The 20,212-nt window shown below is 41.7% G+C and overlaps 1 protein-coding gene across 5 annotated transcripts in view; it reads right to left on the minus strand.

Moving 5' to 3' along the window:
* The window catches only part of NSD3 (nuclear receptor binding SET domain protein 3), a 122,142-nt gene that overhangs the window by 62,477 nt on the left and 39,453 nt on the right, over positions 1-20,212 (minus strand). For all 5 annotated transcript variants that reach the window (XR_011386371.2, XM_070068551.2, XM_017350356.4 and 2 more), the window contains exons 2-4: positions 18,014-18,732; positions 7,659-7,730; positions 7,027-7,189 (exon numbers count right to left, since the gene is read on the minus strand). Coding sequence is in view for 4 of the 5 variants with exons in the window: in XM_070068551.2 (XP_069924652.2) it covers positions 7,027-7,189; positions 7,659-7,730; positions 18,014-18,688 (910 nt within the window). In the remaining variant the exon portion in view is untranslated. The remainder of the gene's footprint in view (positions 1-7,026; positions 7,190-7,658; positions 7,731-18,013; positions 18,733-20,212) is intronic.

Raw genomic sequence — 20,212 nt, forward strand, 5'->3', positions numbered from 1 at the left:
ACCCACGTGGGAGATCCAGATGAGGCTCCTGACTTCAGAATTTCAGGACTTCTAGCCCTGGCCATTGTGGTCATTTGGGGAGTGAACCAGCAGATGGAAGATCTCTCTTTCTCCCTCTGTAACTTGCCTTTCAAATAGAATAAATAAATCTTAAAAAAAAGTATTCTTCCCTTTTCCAACTACACATCTGTGTGAGGCAGGGCCAATTTCATAAACTTCAACCAGAACAACAAATCATAACAGAATGAAGGAGGAGATAAGAGAATACAGCATTTTCATTTAAGTTAGACATTAGAGATTTTCAAAAATGTAAATTAATCCTTCTTCTCATGAATTTTTTAAGGACTTATTTATTTGAAAGGTAGAATGAGAGAGAGACAGAAAGAGAGAAAGGGAGAAAGAATGAGAATCTTCCATCTGCTGGTGCATTTCCCAAATGCCCACAACAGCCAAGGGCTGAGTCAGGCCAGAGCTAGGAACTCCACTTGGGTCTCCCACATGTGTAGCAGGAACCCAAGTACTTGGGCCATCATCTGCCACCTCCAAGGTGTGTTAGCAGGAAGCTGGAGTGGAAGGGGAGTAGCATGGACTCAAACCAGTACTCTGACATGAAACATGGGTGTCCCTAGTGGTGGCTTAATCTGCTGTGCCACAATGCCCATTTCCTCATTAATTTTTTGAGAAGACAGCTTTCCATAAAAATATAACTTGGTAGTATATAATAAGCTATCACTTTAAAATAAATTTGTTAATATTTTAAAAATTTTCTCGCCTTTAATTTCTATATTAAAATAAATAGTAATAGATAAGACTCACAAAAACAAAAGGGTTTTTGAGTCCTCAAATGTAAAAGGAGAAGGGGGTCTTAGGACTTAAATATCTGAGAATGGATGCTTAGGAGCAGTGCTGCTCTTGAAGTGTGGTCTGAAGAACAAATGAGTAAATGCAGAGGAGGAGGATCACTCGGAAGCTATAATAGCAATGTGACATTGTCATGATAGCTAGACACAGCATCAAAAATAAGTTTTTGTATCTTACACAAGTATTAGTCTGCACTGTGATAGAGAAGGAAAATTTTTAAATGAACAAAAACTTTTCTTGTGAAGATTTGAAATATGGAGAGATGGGCGTGGGGAGCAAGATCTTCCACCCACTGGTTCACACCCCAAACAGCAGCAACAGGCACGGCTGGGCCAGGCTTAGGCCAGGAGCCTGGAACTCCACCCTGGGCTCCCATGTGGATGCAAGGGACCAAGCACTTCGACCACCTTCTGCTACTTGCTCAGGTGCATTAGTGGGGAGCTGGATTGGAAGTGGAGCAGCCACTTGGAAGCGGACTCAAACCAGCAATTGTATGACATGCTGCCATCACAGGTGGTGGTTTAACCCCCAGGCACAATGCCAGCCCCTTAAAACAAGTGTTTTACCAAATACAATTTTGAAAAGCATTGCTCTGAAGAAAAAGTATCAAATCAACAGAGAAATGTAGGAACTGGTTTTCTCAAGGAATTTAATTCAGGTAAGGAGGGAAAGGCAACAAGTAGATTCTGACTAGAAATACGCTTAAATTAAACTGATAGTTGGCTATACTAATTATATCCTAAATTTGACAAATTTTGATTTATTAGGCATTAATAATTATCTGAAGAACTACTTTGAAGCTAAATTAGTATATAATATGTAAAATAGACTATGAAAACAGAGACACACATACAACTCACTTCCATATCATCTGAGACAGAACAGCCAGTGCAAATCTAACTACAATTAAAAAAGGCCGATAAAATTCCAAGGGTTTGCAGGTAGAAACACACACACATAATATAAATTAATAAGTGAACTTGCAGGATAGGGTGGTGGGTACAGATAATAAGATTAAAGAACACGAGCTGGCGCCGTGGCTCACTAGGCTAATCCTCCGCCTTGCAGCACCAGCACACCAGGTTCTAGTCCTGGTCGGGGCGCCAGATTCTGTCCCGGTTGCCCCTCTTCCAGGCCAGCTCTCTGCTGTGGCCAGGGAGTGCAGTGGAGGATGGCCCAGGTGCTTGGGCCCTGCACCCCATGGGAGACCAGGAAAAGCACCTGGCTTCTGCCTTCGGATCAGCGCAGTGCGCCAGCCGCAGCGCGCCGGCCGCGGCAGCCATTGGAGGGTGAACCAACGGCAAAAGGAAGACCTTTCTCTCTGTCTCTCTCTCTCACTGTCCACTCTGCCTGTCAAAATAAATAAATAAATAAATAAATAAATAAATAAATAAAAACGATTAAAGAACACAAGATACAATCTGTTTCCAAATGTCAGTTATTTATTCAGAAGTAAAGAGAAAATCTGATGGGATGGTAAATTATAGTTAAAAACTCCAACTCATAGGCAACATGATCGCACTTAAATACTTTCAACTCTCTCCTTTAAATCATTTGAGAAGAAAAAAAAAACCAGTTTTATTTGCTAGCACTTTGTTTCCTGCTGAATGGAAAACTATGAGGTAAATAAAAACCTGAAGACCTGAAAAACCAAGAAACAAGCACACCAACCCTTGAAAAATAGACTACACTTCCAACAGAAAAATAGTGAGAAAATGTTTTAATACAAAAAAATGCAAAACTAAAACCTAAGTTTGAAGATAAAATAAAACCTCAGTTTTATTTTAAGAAAAATGTTATAAAATATGCTACTTTAAGAAAAATATTAACTAAGAACAAATTATGAATGTACCCAATACCTGAAAATGTTTTAATTTCCCTCTCATTTTTAATTAGTCAGCACCGTACACCGTGTCATGACTAAGCTGGTACTGGTGGGTGAGGGATATTTAATCAGTAAGTCAGTCTTCACACAATGTATTGTTCTGTCTCTGTGAGAGGAAAAAATACAGCTTGGGCTTGTATAGCATGTGATTTTGAAATGAATACCCTGAAAAGCACTAACTGTTTTACTTGCAATATTTTTCTATAACAAAACAAGTAGCAATAGGAACAGAGGCTTTATTTGTGACCTTAGACATTCTCTGGTTAGTACTGCAGTAAGCTCACAGCAGATACTTGTAAACTCATGTATGAAGGGTAGTAATATTGAGATTTAAATTGGCCTAAAGCTGCATTCTTAATTTTTTAATAGTGTGCCAGTTTTGTGGCTCTAGTCATGTGAGTCTTGTTGAAATGAAAAGTTGGCTGGCGCCGCGGCTCAATAGGCTAATCCTCCACCTAGCAGCACCAGCACACCAGGTTCTAGTCCCGGTCGGGGCACCGGATTCTGTCCCGGTTGCCCCTCTTCCAGGCCAGCTCTCTGCTGTGGCCCAGGAAGACAGTGGAGGATGGCCCAAGTGCTTGGGCCCTGCACCCCATGGGAGACCAGGAGAAGCACCTGGCTCCTGCCTTCAGATCAGCGTGGTGCGCCAGCCGCAGCGCGCCAGCCGTGGCGGCCATTGGAGGGTGAACCAACGGCAAAGGAAGACCTTTCTCTCTGTCTCTCTCTCTCTCACTGTCCATTCTGCCTGTCAAAAAAAAAAAAAAAAAAAAAGAAAAATGAAAAGTTATGCGTATCCCACAAATTTAAACATTTATGTGTAAAATAAAAGTATGAATAAATCTCATATAAAATGTCAAACTATACATGAATATTTTCTTCAAAAACATATGAAAGCCAATAAAATCCACTTAAATTTCAAATAAAAATTGATAGGGTTAAAAGTAACAAAAGGTATCAAAGAATACCTGATCCACTTAAAACTCTCAGTACAAATATTTATTTATATAACCATTAATTTCAATCTGTATAGAGAAAAAGAATTACTCCTAAACTTTTTTTTTTTGTTTGATAGGTAGAGTTATAGACAATGAGAGAGAGAGACAGAGAGAAAGGTCTTCCTTCCATTGGGTTCACTCCCCAAATGGCCACCACGACTGGCACTGTGCTGATCCAAAGTCGGGAGTCAAGTGCTTCCTCCTGGTCTCCCATGCGGGTGCAGGGTCCAAGCACTTGGGCCATCCTCCACTGCCCTCCTGGGCCACAGCAGAGAGCTGGACTGGAAGAGGAGCAACCGAGACTAGAACCCGGTGCTCATATGGGATGCCGGCGCTGCAGGTGGAGGATCAACCAAGTGAGCCATGGTGCTGGCCCCGTTTTTTTGTTTGTTTGTTTGTTTGTTTAATTTATTTGACAGGTAGAGTTACAGACAGTGAGAGAGAAAGACAGAGAGAAAGGACTCCTAAACTTTTAATAGTCATTACATATCTAGAAGATGAAACTATGGGCACCTTTGGCTTTTTACCATATATATTTCTGTAAAGTTTTACCTTTTCTCACTGAAAATATAATTTTTTAAAAGCAAAAAAGCATTATTTTTTAACTTTTAAGATTTTTTTTTAGATTTTATTTATCTTACTTGAGAGGAAGAGTTACAGACAGCGAGAGGGAAGACAAAAAGAAAAAGTTCTTTCATTCACTAGTTCACTCCCCAGATGGCTGGAGCTGTGCCAATCCAAAGCCAGGAGCCAGGAGCCAGGAGCTTCTTCCGGGTCTCCCACATGGGTGCAGTGGCCCAAGCACTTGTGCTATCTTCTGCTGTTCTCCCAGGCCATAAGCAGAGAGATGGATCAGACGAGGAACAGTGGGGACACAAACCAGCGCCCATATGGGATGCCGTCATAGCAGGTGGAGGCTTAGCCTACCACGCCACAGCTCCAGCCCCTACTTTTTAACTTTTAAACTTAAAATGGGATCTAAATAATGAAATATAACTTCAAAGAGAAATATGATCCTAACATCTTTTCAATATGTTCTTAAAAGAATTATTACTTTTTCTTAAAGATTTATTTTTATTTATTTGAAAGGCAGAGTTACAGAAAGAGGGAGAGACAGAGACAGAGGTCTTACATCTGCTAGTTCACTTCTCAAATGGCCACAATGTGCAGGGCTGGGCCATGCCAGAGCCAGGAGCCAGGAGCTTCTTTCAGGTCTCCTATGTGGGTGCCAGGGCCCAAGCACTTGGGCCATCTTCTGCTGCCTTCCCTGCTGCAGTAGCAGATGCTGAACTGGAAGTAGAGCACCCAGGACTTGAACTGGCACCCATATGAGATGGTTGCCATCCGAGGTGGCAACTTCACCCACTATGCCAGAATGCCAGCCCACAGAATTGTTATTAAAGGTACAAAAGCCCATTAAATATGTCTCCTAATGCTAAGAATCTAATCACAATACTGACCAATATGGACACTAATGATCACTATGTATGATCAGGATGACTTTTACAAAGGAATCTTGATAGTAAGTGATCCATGCCTGCTACGAAGCAAGCCCACCCCAAATGCTAGAATCTCGGGAATCCAATCCACATCATATTTGGTTAAAACCAAAAAAGAAGGGGGCCGGCGCTGTGGCACAGCCGGTTAAAGCCCTGGCCTGAAGTGCTGGCATCCCAAATGGAAGCCGGTTCAAGTCCCGGCTGCTCCACTTCTGATCCAGCTCTCTACTAATAAGGAAAAGATGGAAAGCAGTAAAAGATGGGACCCATGTGGGAGACCCAGAAGAAACTCCCGGCTCCTGGCTTTGGATCGGCACAGCTCCGGCCGTTGCGGCCATCTGGGGAGTGAACCAGCAGATGGAAGACATCTCTCTCTCTGGCTCTACCTCTCTCTGTAACTCTGTCTTTCAAAGAAATAAAATAATTCTTAAAAAAAAAGGTGTAGAGGGCCGGCGCCGCAGCTCACTAGGCTAATCCTCCGCCTAGCAGCGCCGGCACACCGGGTTCTAGTCCCGGTCGGGGCGCTGGATTCTGTCCCAGTTGCCCCTCTTCCAGGCCAGCTCTCTGCTGTGGCCAGGGAGTGCAGTGGAGGATGGCCCAGGTGCTTGGGCCCTGCACCCCATGGGAGACCAGGAGAAGCACCTGGCTCCTGGCTCCTGGCTCCTGCCATCGGATCAGCGCGGTGCGCCGGCCACAGCGCGCCGGCCGCGGCGGCCATTGGAGGGTGAACCAATGGCAAAAGGAAGACCTTTCTTTCTGTCTCTCTCTCTCACTGTCCACTCTGCCTGTCAAAAAAAAAAAAAAAAAAAAAGGTGTAGAGAAAAGTTAGAATATATCTATTCTTAATTCGTATTAATATTCCTAATGTAACATTCCATGTCATAAACTAGATTCGGATACATTTTTATGTTAATCAAACATGTAGGGATGCTCCTGTAACCTGACATTAAAAAAGGGATCAGAGGAGAAAACCATCCTACAAAAAGTATCAGCATGAAAAGTATTTGCCTGGGGGAAAAAAAATCTCTTAAAACAGAAGTCAAGGACAAACAAAATACGAATGTTCAAACAAGGCTCGGCCCAAATGCTTACCCAGCTCATATAACACATCGCTTATCCATAAACTTTCTTCAGGAAATTTCAAAATGTCAGATTAAGATCAGCGAGTTAAGCAGCTGCTTAGGATGCTTGCATCCCTTACTAGAGTGCTGGTTTGAGGCCCAGCTGCTCTGGTTCTGACACAGCTTCCCACTAACAATGAATATATATAATATATAATATATGTATATATGTATGTATGTATGTGTGTATATATATATATATACACACACACACACACACATACACACCAGACGATGGTTCAAGTACTTGGGCCCCTGCCACCCATATGAGAGACCCCAGTGGTGTTCCTGGCTCCGACCCTGGCAGTTGCAGCCATCTGGGGAGTGAATCATTGGATGGAAGATCTCTCTCCCTCTTTATCTATCACTGTTTGAAATAAATAAATAAATTTTTAAAAAAAAACATGAAAAAGGAAAAAGAAGTGTGAAGGAAATTATAAACAATTGCAGGGTGCCATAAAGGGAAACAAGGACTATATTAGTTATGGCTCTCTGTCAGTTAAAATGACAATAATTATTTCAGTGGCTATTAAAAACTGATATACATTTGTTTCTGTGTCAGACTGTAGGTCATGTAGGTATTCTTACATTCACAAACAACATTTAAAGTTTCTTTTCTTTGTCATCCACATGTTTTTACTTAACTCCTCCATGCCTTTTCTTACCTCTTGTGTTAATTTTGGTGTGAACCTCGAGCTGGGGATCACTTGAAACCATACAAGGCCACCAAGGATAGGTTCCCACCTTGGACCAAACAAGATCACCAACCTGGAACTTAACACCAGTGGACACTTCTGTTGCTGGAACAGAAGATGATATCGGCTGAGCCTACAGGAAAAGGTCACAAAACTTCATCAGAAGAAAGATTTTTAAAAAAGAAAACTATGTACTACGCACCAAGTACATTAAAACGCTAACAATGTAACATTTATCTTCAATTATACTTTACTCTGATACCTGCTATCTAAAACTAGCAGGAGGGAAGAAGAGAAGAGAGAAAAGTATTATTAATAAGCTCTGTCACTAATAGTGAAAATAGGGTTGATAATTTCTGTTGCCAAATAATTAGTATCTTGAGAAGTCACATGATCAACTAAAAAAAGGTCACAGTTTTGAAAAGGAAAATAAATCACTGAAAATATCTACCTCTTATACCAACTCCAAGGTTTATTTCAGTATAATTTCTGAAATAAAGAAGCATGGAACTGTAGTACCACAATGTTTTTGCAATTTAATCACTCTGCTTCCACCTTCTTAACCCATATCTGGTTAGACAATATTCATTAAAGCAACTCACTGGGGCTTCTTCTTTTAGTACTGGATCTTCTCTTGGTTTTTCTGATACTGTGTCAACCCTTTCATTTGGTCTCTAGGTAAAAAGGTACAGGTGAATAGAATAAAATAGCAGTAAACCAAGAACACTGACATACAGAAAAATAATCAAAACAAAATAGTAAAGAGCATAAAGGATATTCATTAAAACAATGTAAGGAGTAAAAAATACAACTTATGCAGTACAAGATGCTATGTCTTTTTTCTTCTTCTAAGATGTACTAATTTATCTGAAAGGCAGAGAAGGAGAGACAAAGAGAGATCTTCTATCTGCTGGTTCACCCCTCAAATGCTCTCAACAACCAGGGCTTGGCCAGGCTAACACCAGGAGCCTGGAACTCCACTGGGGTCTCCTGTGTAGGTGGCAGGAACCTAGGGGATGGGCCATCACCTGCTGCTTCCACGTACATGAGCAGGAACCTGGATTGGAAGTGGAAGAGCTGGGACTTGATCCCAGGCACTTCAGTATGGGATGTGAGCATCCCAGCTATCGCCTTAACCCACTGTACCAAATACTGCCTTGATGCTATGCCTTAACATTCATTTTCCATTCCATACCAAAGCTCTCCTGTTTCTTCTTTGATCAGTTTAGAAACTTAAATTCAATTAAACTGGTGGTACTGTTTTACCTGTCAGATTGCAGATAACAAGGCACTCTGAATTTGCTAGTCATATATATCTTAGAACTTTTCTGGACAGCAATTTAGCAGTATGTATGAAAAACCTTACATTTTCATCCTCTGACCCAGCAAAGTCATTTCTAAGAGTGTATATTGAAAAAGCACTGAGAGGTATAAAAAGCATACCTAAGTATGAGAGTATGTGTATCACTCCTACTTTTAAGAGAAAATAGAAATAATACAGATGTCCAAAAACATAAACAGTTAAATGAATTAGCATATAACTAACCAGAATAACACAAAAATAACTTTAAATAACATTAATTATTACAATGTTATTTGAAAACAGCAAATTGCAAAGCACTTTGAATAGATTCCAATGCTGAAAAAAAATTCGTTGTGAATACAGAAAGACCAAAAGGATTTTAAAAGTACCATGAAGTGATGAAATAAGTGATTTTTTTGGGGTGTTTTGCCATATTTGTCAAATTGCTTATAATACACTTTCATCATTCTTCTAATCATAAGCCCTACAAGTTTGTTATTTAAAAACCTAATTTCTACAAGCCTTTAGGAAGGCAACTTGGAAGTTATCCATCAAAACTCAAACTGGTTATACTTTTCAATCTAGCAATTACATTTCAGGAACCTATCTTTCAGAAGTACACAAAGTAGGAAAATCTAAACAGAGGGATGGTAAATGCAGTATTATGTCAGTCATCTACATGTCTAGCAACACCTTCCAATTTTTTAACTTTAAAAACAGTCTATATTGGTCTTGAAAATATACAATACAATTGATAACAGTAACTGTCTTTTGAGAACAAAATCAGGAAACAGTGAAGGAACATATTCTAAACTTTTGTATTATTTGCATTTTCTATAAGAAGCCAATCATTTCTATAAGATTTTAAAACATTCTCACTTCTCAGAACAAAATGTAAGTTAGATGACTTAGAAAAGAATGTTTATACATTAAAGCAAGTCATGGTTCTGCTAAAAGAATACAGTTAATTCTAAAAGCTACTTGAAATTCCCAATTACTTCAACACATTTACTATTGTAAAAACAAAGCTTTATTAAACTTTATTAAACCAGTATTTCAAACCCTAAGCATCAACATCCAATCAACAGTGCCTATGAATTTCTAGGCATGAGTTTAGAAGCTGGGTATAGAATGGAACTTCAGAAAGTTTACGAAAAATGGAACTGAAACATTGGTTTATTTTGGTACAGAATATTTGAAATCCATGCAAATTTTTTTCATAATAGGCATTTCCCACAGACTTCCTGAAGACTCCTCACTTGCATGAACTTCAAAAATGTTCTGCCCCCAAATAATATCTTTATTCTGTTTTCCACAAACTTGATTGAGCACCCTGGTATAATGGTGAAAGATGTGACCCCTGACCTCAGGGAGTTTAGGAGGCAGGGAGGCAACATAAACATCCAGTCACAAGGTGCGTGCCGGGAGGAGAGGTGGTGGTATTCTTAGGTATTGAGGTAAATAACATTACCACGTGAGGATCAAAGGCGGCGGCGGCAGCAGCATGTATTGGGTGTCTACGGTTAGAAAGGTAGAGACTTTAGAGGCATGATGACTGACTTCACTGCCCAGAGAAGACAGGGGAGAGACGCAAGGAGAGCAGAGAGGCAGGCTGGACTAGGAGGGTCCTGGAAACCAGGCTGAAGAGCCTGGATTCATCTTCAGTGCAACAAAAAGACACTGGCAACATTTGAGTAGAGGAGGAGCATTACGCAGGTAGGCGGAGAATATTTATGTATATATATAATTTGCCTTTTTGGCAGGGAGCAAGAGAGGAAGCAGAATGCTCAATGCGGTTACTATAGTAATCCAAGTAAAAGAAGGTAGTGGCACCTTGCTGACAGGCCCAAAACTGATTCCGAAGTAGAACTACAAACATCTGCTGGAACCACTCTGTGAGCAGGGGAGGAAAAATCCATGTTTAAATGATAAATGTGTAATGACAAAGCAGTTTAGAAATATCGCCAATGATTGTATAGATTCATTCGACAGTTCATTTCAACCTACTGATAACAGCTGAAGCCTTCACCTTAGCTTCTCACTGAGCGAGCTACAGCAGGAAGACGGACAACTTCAGAAAGCACACGTGTGGCCACCACACACTTGACCTCCTAACGTCTAGGTGGGAAGGCTCTTTGTAACTCTTTCTGAGCGCAGACACACATGGGATGACTAATGGTTTTTATTTATTTTAAGTTTACTTATTTGAGACACGGCACTCCTATCTGCTGGCTCACTCGCCAAATGTCCACAATGATCAGGAGCTGAGAGCTCAATCCCGACCTCCCATTGAGTGGCAGGAACTTAATTAATTCATCCATTACCTCTGCCTTCCAGGGTCTGCGTCAGCAGGAAGCTGGAGTCACGAGCTGGAGCTCTGAACTAATGTGAGTTATGGGCTTTTTTAAAGATTTTATTTATTTTAAAGATTCTATTTATTTATTTATTTGAAAGGCAGAGCCAGAGAGACAGGAAGAGAGACAGAGATCTTTCATTGACTGGTTCACTCTCCCAATGGCCACAACAGCCGAGACTCGGCCAGGCCAAAGCCAGGAACCCAGAGCGCCTCTGGGTCTCCCATGTGGGTGACAGGGCCCTGAACACTTGGGCCATCTTCTGCTGCTTTCCCAGGCACATTAGTAGGGAGCTGCATCAAAGTGGAGCAGCTGACACTTGAACTGGGGCCCACTGGGATACCAGCATTATATGCATCACCTGCTAAACCACAATGCCAGCCCTGGACATGGGCTTCTTAACCAGCCTCTTAATCACTAGGCTAAACACCAGCCTATGAGTGACTAATTTTTTCCATCAACAGTCACAACTGGAAGGACTGGTCTGAAATCCATTCACTTCTCCCTTCCTGGATTAAACACAGGATTTCCGGGGCAAGCATGCGGGATAGTGGATAAACTTGGCATTCCATATGGGTGCCGGTTCATGTCCCAGCTGCTCTACTTCAGATCCAGCTCCCTGCTAGTGGCCCGCGAAAACCAGCAGAAGATAAATCAAGTACTTGGGCCCCTGCCACCCACATGGGAAACCTGGAAGAAACTCTTGGCTCATGGCGTTGGCTTGGCCCTGCCCTGGTCACTGTTGCCATCTGAGGAGTGAACTGCAGATAGATCTTTCTCTGTAACTCTGACTTTCAAATAAACAACAACAAAGACAGGATTTCCTTCTAAACTTTATCACTGAAATGTCTCGGGGTTTTGTTTTGTTTTTTAATCTTTTTGGGTCTAGATTGTTGGTGTTTTCTTCAGGCTGGCCTGAAACACTGTCAAAAATCACTTTCAAATAATTTAAATCTTTCACGTGGTCATTTTTAAAGAAAAGTGGTAGCAAAGGAAAAAGTCCAATAAGCTGATTTACTATCAGCTTTGTTATATAAATGAGATGGGGGCTGGCACTGTGGTGTATTAGGTTAAGCCTCTGCTTGGGGCACCAGCAACCCATATGAGCACCAGTTCAAGTCCCAACTGTTCTGCCTCAGATCCAGTTCCCTGCTAACGTGCCTGAGAAAGCAGTACAAGATAGCCCAAGTGCATGGGCCCCTGCACTCACATAGGAGACCTGGAAGAAGCCCATGGCTTCAGCCTGGCCCCGTCATGACCATTGTGGCCATATGGGGAGTCAACCGTCTGTAACTGCCTCTCAATAAATAAAATAAATCTTTTCAAAAAAAAAAAATGAGAGGGGAAAAAAAGTCAAATAAGGATGCTGTGATGACAGAGAGGGAATGCAATTTATAAAATGTGCCATCGCCATGGGCAAAACAGAAATATCCAGTGGGCAGCTGGCAATCTCTGAGTTGAGCTCAAAGGAAAGCTAAAAGGATAAAGCAAGAAGAAGCACAGTATCACGAACACCAATTAAAATGAGGAGAAATTTTGTTTAAGACACAATGGTCGGCCGGGGCCGCAGCTCAATAGGCTAATCCTCCGCCTTGCGGTGCCGGCACACCGGGTTCTAGTCCCGGTCGGGGCACCGGATTCTGTCCCGATTGCCCCTCTTCCAGGCCAGCTCTCTGTTGTGGCCAGGGAGTGCAGTGGAGGATGGCCCAAGTCCTTGGGCCCTGCACCCCATGGGAGACCAGGAGAAGCACCTGGCTCCTGCCATCGGATCAGCGCGGTGCGCCGGCTGCAGTGGCCATTGGAGTGTGAACCAACGGCAAAAGGAAGACCTTTGTCTCTCTCTCACTATCCACTCTGCCTGTCCAAAAAAAAAAAAAAAAAAAAAAAGACACAATGGTCAATGGAAGTCAAAGCTTAGGGTCAAGAACTCAGAAAACGCCAAGAAATAAAATAGCTCTGAGTACAAAATCCATGTTCTTTCAGCTGTTCAAAGAATAGAGGGAAGTTTAAGTAGGGACACATTAACACCCTTTTTCATACTACTCTGCTGTTGCTTTGGTAGGAGAAAAAGGCACCAGAGTTAAAGATGACAGGGACTCTGGTCTCAACGTTCACTTCACTTCATTTTGAATGTATTGTTTTTATGGTATGTATTTACCTTTTGACACTTAGATTCCACATAGACAGATCTATTTCTAGGAAAGAATTACAGTATGCTCCGTGGACAGGAATAAAAAAACCATGTTAAGAGAGTAGATGAAATAAGTTATATTATCCTAAACATTCCTTTTGCCTTGGTACTTTTATTTAATAGATTTCTCTTGAGTACATTTTGGCTTTGCACTTTTATTAAAACCTAAAGAATTAATTAACAGTATGCATCAACTCTGGCAAAATGTCAAACCCTTATTAACATTACATAAATACATTTCAAAAACATTAAGAAAATCATATTGCCTAAAATAATCAAAAACTAACATCACTGAAGTTGAAAACAAAATTTTAAAGGCAATAAATTATGCATTTTTCTTTTCATTCCTAAAGAACTGCTTAAGTTTGTAACCTTAAAATATAAAAAAAAAAAGTGTACAAAATGAACACAGCATGCAAACAGTTTCTAAGACTTTTAAGACCTAATACTCAGGCTAGAGAGCCAAACTTCTAACTCAGTGTTAATGGGACTGATCCAGCCTCTGGGCCTTCTGTTAAGTAGAAACAGCAAGCTAAGAGTTACTGAGACCCCCTTAGCAGATAAGTCCACTAAAGTGGTAGAGACCAATGACTGTGAATGGGGCCTCTACGCACATGCCTGAGGCATTACACCTGCCAAGGAGGAGGAACTACAGAAACTCTTCCACATGTTTCCAATTCAGTGGGTGGAAAAACAGCAAAAGCAGATTTCAAAAATATACAATTTCAATAGTGATCTCAGGTCTCCTGCTGCCTAGAAGTTTGGACACATTTTCATTGTTGAGAAGATATACTTAGATTGTTCCAAATAACAGCCACTCTTCAGAGTGTCAAACAGCTCAAAACTGGGAGGGAATACTTGCAGATCAAACACGAAGAAACAATCCGTGGCTGAAATCATAAAGTGTATTATTTTAGATGAGACTTTGCTCAAAAAAGAACCTACAAGTGGGCTTTTAAGACAGAAAGGAAACAAAAAAGGACAAAATCGATATAAAAGCAAATCTAGTTTGTGGCTTTTTCTTTAGGCAAACAGTTTTCATTTAGCTCCCCTGAGGCATCTGGGGGAGGAGAGTTGTCCAGTGGAGACAGCAGACACCTCTTCAGGCTTCCCTTCCAATTCTGAGCCCTCTACAATGCTAAAGACTTAAGAGGCTGGGACCCTTAGGGACAGGCAGGAGGCACAAGGACATCAGAAATGAAAACAGTTAAAATGTTCCTGCAGGAAGCAGTATAGGTGTTATTCAAATTAAGGAATTTTAACTTAAAAGCATGTATAGTTACAAAACAGATTTAATGTGTGCACATCTCCAGTTAGCCCCTTGGCTTAGCAAAAGCATGACAGGATAAGTAAGAACAACCTCTGGCTCTGAAACTCCTGTGTCAGAGGGAAGACAACTCTTATGGTCCCTAGTTCAGGAGCTTCTAACTGCTTCACATGTGATAAAACTTCCATTAGTCAAATACAACTAATGAGACTTTGGCTCTTCACTTCTCTCAAGGAAGGAAAGATGGAAAAAGGAAAGGAGGGGTGGAGGAAGGAAGGGAAGAGGAAGAGGATGGAGAAGAGAAAGGAGTTACACACATAGACACACATTCCCAAACAAAAACCCATCTGGATTTCCCCTCAAAACCCAACTTTCAGGTATTGGTATTAGTAACATCTAGTGCAATCAATGCTAGTCTTTACATTTACACCTTCAGTCACAATTGATGTCCCTTTATCCCAAAATATTTTAAGATTCTAAACAATCAAATACTAAAAAGAAAATGAACTAAAACTCTTAAGTTATATCTAAACATTCTATTCTTGGACAAAGCTTAAACTGAAGGTTTAAGTGATAGAAGGAGACAGATATACCAGATAGCCAGCAAAGCCAGAATTGGTTCTACAGTCTCAGTGCAAAGTGACTACTGGAAACATTACTGCATTAATTTTTTTCTTACATTCTAATAAAGAAGAAAGTAGACAACGAAAAATAAACAGATGGTTTTAGCCTGCCTCTTAATAGCTCCCAGGCTATTTTCTATTGAGACATATTTTTAACTACCTTTAGCAAAAAAATCTAGCCTAGCAAGTAAAACTGGATATTCTTCTATTTACTAGATTTTTTTTCAAAAAGATTTACTTATTTGCAAAGGCAGAGTGATAGATAAAAAGGAAGAGAGAGACACCTCCAAACTGCTGGCTGACTCCCCAAATGTCCACAGCAGCCAAGGCTGAGCCAGATCAAAGCCAGGAGCCAAGAACTCCATCAGGGTCTCCCACATTGGTGGCAGGGACACAAGCATGTGGGCCATCATCTGTTGCCTCCCAGGCACATTAGCAGGAAAATGGATTAGAAGCAGAAGAGGCCAGTGCCGTGGCTCAATAGGCTAATCCTCTGCCTGTGGTGCAAGCACACTGGGTTCTAGTCCCAATCGGGGTGCCGGATTCTGTCCTGGTTGCCCCTCTTCCAGGCCAGCTCTCTGCTGTGGCCCGGGAGTGCAGTGGAGGATGGCCCAAGTCCTTGGGCCCTGCACCCCATGGGATACCAGGAGAAGCACCTGGCTCCTGGCTCCTGGCTCCTGCCTTCAGATAGCGCCGGCCGCGGCAGCCACTGGAGGGTGAACCAACGGCAAAGGAAGACCTTTCTCTCTCTCTCTCTCTCTCACTGTCCACTCTGCCAGTCAAAAAAAAAAAAAAAAAAAAAAAAAAAAAAAAGAAGAAGAAGAAGCAGAAGAGCCAGGACTCAATCCCAGGTACTCTCATGTGCAATGTAGGTGTCCCAGGCACTGACTTCTAGCTGTGCACTACAATACCCACTGCTGACAGATTCTTTCCAACAGCAACAAGAGGGACAGCAAGACAGTTCTCAGCAACTAATAGCTGAACCCAAATGAAGGTTTCAAGCATTTTTATGATTCCCAAAGGCCACAGAGCATCACACATCTTTTCACTGCAGGTCTAGGCACGAAATGCTATAGTGAATGCACCTGGAGAGCAGGAAGTTAATTTCTCTCCCTCTGCTTACTCATTTACATAAAAAATAGTAAACATAAGATACTTTATGTGAGCTAGGTTCTGTGGGGCAAGGTGAGCATTTAATAAGTAACACAGAAACTAAAAGGCATTTCAGGGACCCACCTGTGGTACGGCAGGTTAAGTCACTGACAAGCAATGCTTGCATCCACATTGGAGCAATGGCTGGAGTCCCAGCTGTTCCACTTCTGATCCAGCTCCCTGCAAATGTGCCTGGGCAATCAGTGGAAGGTGGCCCAAGTGGTTGGGCCCCTGCCACCCACGTGGGAGACTAGATGGAATTCTAGGACCCTGGCTTCAACCTGGCCCAGTCCCACCCTTTGTGGTCTTCTAGGGAGTGAACCAGCAAATGGAAGATCTCTCCCTCTGTCTCTGTTCCTCTGCCTTTCAAATAAATAAATGAATGAATGAATGAAATAATGACTAATTTTTTTTAAAAAATTAGCCAGAATATAAAAAAGAATTGAGCTCCAATCACAGTGATCTCCTAATTTGTGGGGCCAGCACTGTGGCTTAACAGGTTAAGCCGCTGCCTGCAGTGCCAGCATCCCATATGGGCGCCAGTTTGAGTCCCAGCTGCTCCACTTCCGATCCAGCTCCCTGCTAAAGTGCCTGGGAAAGCAGAGGAAGATGGCCCAGGTACTTGGGTCCCTGCACCTACATGGGAGACCTGGATGAAGCTCCTGGCTCCGGCCTGGCATTCCTCTGGGTCTCCTACATGGGTGGCAGGGGCCAAAGTACTTGAGCCATCTTCCGATTCCAAGTGGAGCAGCTGGGACTCAAACCAGCACTCATATAGGATACCAGCATCACAGGCTTAACCTGCTGTGCCACAATGTCAGCCTCCATCTTTAGTTTTACTTCAATGCCATACCTTCAAATCTTAGAACAGTGCCATCAGTACGTGTTGAATAAATAAAACTATAGAAAAATAAGAACATATTGAGAGGCTGATGCCGTGCCGCAGTGGTTAACGCCCTGGCCTGGCCTGGGAAAGCAGAAGATGGCTCAAGTACTTGGGCCCCCTGCACCCATGTGGGAGACCTGGATCGGCACAGCTCCAGCCGTTGCAACCATCTGGGGAGTGAACCAGCGGATGGAAGACCTCTTTCTCTGTCTCTACCTTCTAGGTAACTCTGCCTTTCAAATAAATAAAATAAATCTTAAAAAAAAAAAAAAAAAGAACATATTGAAATGTCTCATTCAGAACTGTGAGTCTACAACCATTCTGAATTTTATTCCAGAAGATCACATTTGAGTTGTGGAAGTAACGTAATCATCACCAAGGAAAAGATGAGTTAGTAAGAAGTAAATGTTTGAACAGAAGACAACAAATTAAGTTATTCTGGCGTACTCGATACAAAAGCAGATGACTGTCACAAAAGTGTAGTTTTCTTTCTAAATCAACGTCTGGGAAACAACAGCAATTCATACATGCGGTCTTCATTCTAGTGACTTGGTTTGATGCATACTTGTTATTACATTATTACTCTGGAAATTCACTCTAAAACCTCTGCAAGAAATCTGGCTGGATGCAACTCAGACTGCCTACAAAGAATTAGATTTAAACAAACAAAATAAATTCTATCTGAAGTTTTAATTAATTTAAATGAATACTAACTCTTGATTTAAATAAAGAGTTCTTCTAGTACCTTAGGTTATTTTATAGTAAACACATTAGCAGTAAGTATCAAATCTAAATTTTACCAACAAAATCTGTATTTACGATAAATGAGAAACCAATACAATTAACCATTTTTTTCTTTCCCTTTTTCCTATATCTTGAATACCAGGAATTTATTATAAGCAAATAAAAATAATCAAGGCTATTACCACAGAGAAGCATAATAAACAGTAGTCTTAGTGTCACATGTTTTTAAAATTCTTCCCTTTAATCATGTCCATTCATTTATTTGACAAATATTTACCCAGCACCTACTATAATGTTCCAACCACCTTGCTAGTGATTAGAAGAAAGAAGTTACCACAAACACTCATACTTAAAGAGATAAAAACTGAAACAGATCTCCTGGGCTTCCAGTAAACGAGAAGATTACAAAATCTTTCAAAAAAAATGTTTCAACTTACATTGTGTTCTTCTGGCTCTAATTTGGGGATTTTGTGTGATCTGCGCTCCTCAGATCTGGATGAGTCATGCTTGCTGCTTTTTTTCCTTTTCTCTTTTCTGCTTTCGTGCTTGGACTTTGTGTGCTCACTTGCCTGTACTTCATTTAAAAGGTCTCCACAAAGGGAAGACTCAAACAATTCCCTGCCATTCTGGATAGTTTTGGTTATTTTCAGTTTAATTTCAGGTGAGCCAGTCTTCTTTGGAATCACAGTTTGTGGTACCGAAGGAGGAGGTGGTGGCTGTGGAGGAGAAGGCTTGTCCAGAACCTCATGTGGTCTTGTGTTTGGAATTTCGGAATGGTAATAGTCAGTGGGGCTAAAGTTTCTAACTGCACCAAAGCCATTGGCTGACCCATTGGGATACTGATTATACGACTGGTATTTGGTTTGAGTTTCATACATGTTGATTGATGGTGGATAGCCATTTGTGAGTGGAGGAAGATCTTCTGTTGTGGGTGGGTACTGAAAACCTTGCTGCAAGGTAGCTTCATACGGTGTCTGGCCACCATCTTCAACAATGTCACTGCTGTTGTCAAAGGCATCCTCCTGACGGATGTTGGCGGAGTCAATGAGTTGAGGTGGTTGCTGAATTGTGTTTCCCATGATCCCTTGCATGAAAGAGAAAGAGAAATCCATTGTTCTGCTCCAGCATCCTTAACTTTCCCTTTCTCTCATCGGGCCTAAAATAACAAAAGAAGGGATTAAAAGATGTTAATATCCCAATAGATAAGAGACTAATCAACTGAAAAAGAAATAAGCCAAAATGTTTTAAACCCAATTTTTGGATCCAGCCATGCACAAACATTAAATATTTCTATAACAGCCAATGTAATTTTGACCCAGGGAAAACACTTTTTAATCTTAAATGGTTATCTGTGTAGAACTCCTGACTACTTTCATGACTGGCACCAAATTTTTATCTTTTTTGCAAATAAGAAAAATGGTTTTGACATTTCTGTTTCTCAAATTAGATTATAAATTTCAAGTTAAAGCCAGTATTTACAAAATAAGCAGTGTCCTGACACATTTAAATACATTTACATCTGAGCTTCCTTTAAAATCATTCACGTTGGGGCTGGTGCTGTGGCATAGTAGGTAAAACTGCCATCTACAGTGTCGGCATCCCATATGGATGCCGGTTCAAGTCCTGGCTGCTCCTCTTCCGATCCAGCTCCATGCTATGGCCTAAGTCCCTGGGACCCTGCACCCACACAGGAGACCTAGAAGAAGCTCCTGACTTCTGGCTTCAGATCAGTGCAGCTCTGGCCATTGCAGCCATCTGGGGAGTGAACCAACGAATGAAGACCTCTCTCTCTTTCTTCCTTTCTTTCTCTGTCTCTGCCTCTCTGTAACTCTGCCTTTCAAATAAATAAATCTTTTTTTAAAAATCATTCATGTTTTGTCCAGTGGTTCTTTTTGTTATTATGGAAATAAAGTCTTATTGCAAATATTTTATTTATTTATTTTTATTTTATTTGAAAGTCAGAGGTACACAGAGAGAGAAGGAGATTCTTCTATCTGCTGATTCACTCCCCAGATGGCTGCATCGGCCAGAGTCGTGCCAATCTGAAGCCAGGAGCCAGGAGCTTCTTCTGGGTCTCCCACTGGGGTGCAGGGGTCCACGTACTTGGGCCATCTTCTACTGTTTTCCCTGGGCCATAGCAGAGAGCTGGATTGGAAGAGGAGCAGCCGGGACTAGAACTGGCACCCATATGGGATGCTGGTGCTTCAGGCCAGGGCGTTAACCTGCTGCGCCACAGTGCCAGCCCTCCAAATATTTTAAACATAAAAGTAAGAAAGCCTGCTCTTTCCTCCTGACCCATCATTCTCATTCCTCTATGCCACAGGCAGCCATTGTAGACACTGTGCTGGGCATTCTCCCAGGAACCAACAGCTAGGAGCCAAGAGCCTCCTCCAGGTCTCCCACGTGGGTGCAGGGGCCCAGACACTTTGGATATCCTCCACTGCCTTCCCAGGCCACCAGTTTTTCGAAGTGGAGCAGCTGGGACACGAACAGGCGCCCAAATGGGATGCCAGTGCTACAGGCGGAGGCCTAACTTACTAAGCCACAATGCCAGCCCCTCTCTATACTCTTGCCAGTATTTAGTTGTTTTTAACAAGTGACATACAAGTACACAGCAGAGTCTTCTGGGATACTTT

The sequence above is a fragment of the Oryctolagus cuniculus genome, chromosome 2 (assembly GCF_051225735.1).
Source record: "Oryctolagus cuniculus isolate XC-2025 breed Fujian yellow rabbit chromosome 2, ASM5122573v1, whole genome shotgun sequence".
Classification (NCBI taxonomy): Eukaryota; Metazoa; Chordata; class Mammalia; order Lagomorpha; family Leporidae; genus Oryctolagus; species Oryctolagus cuniculus.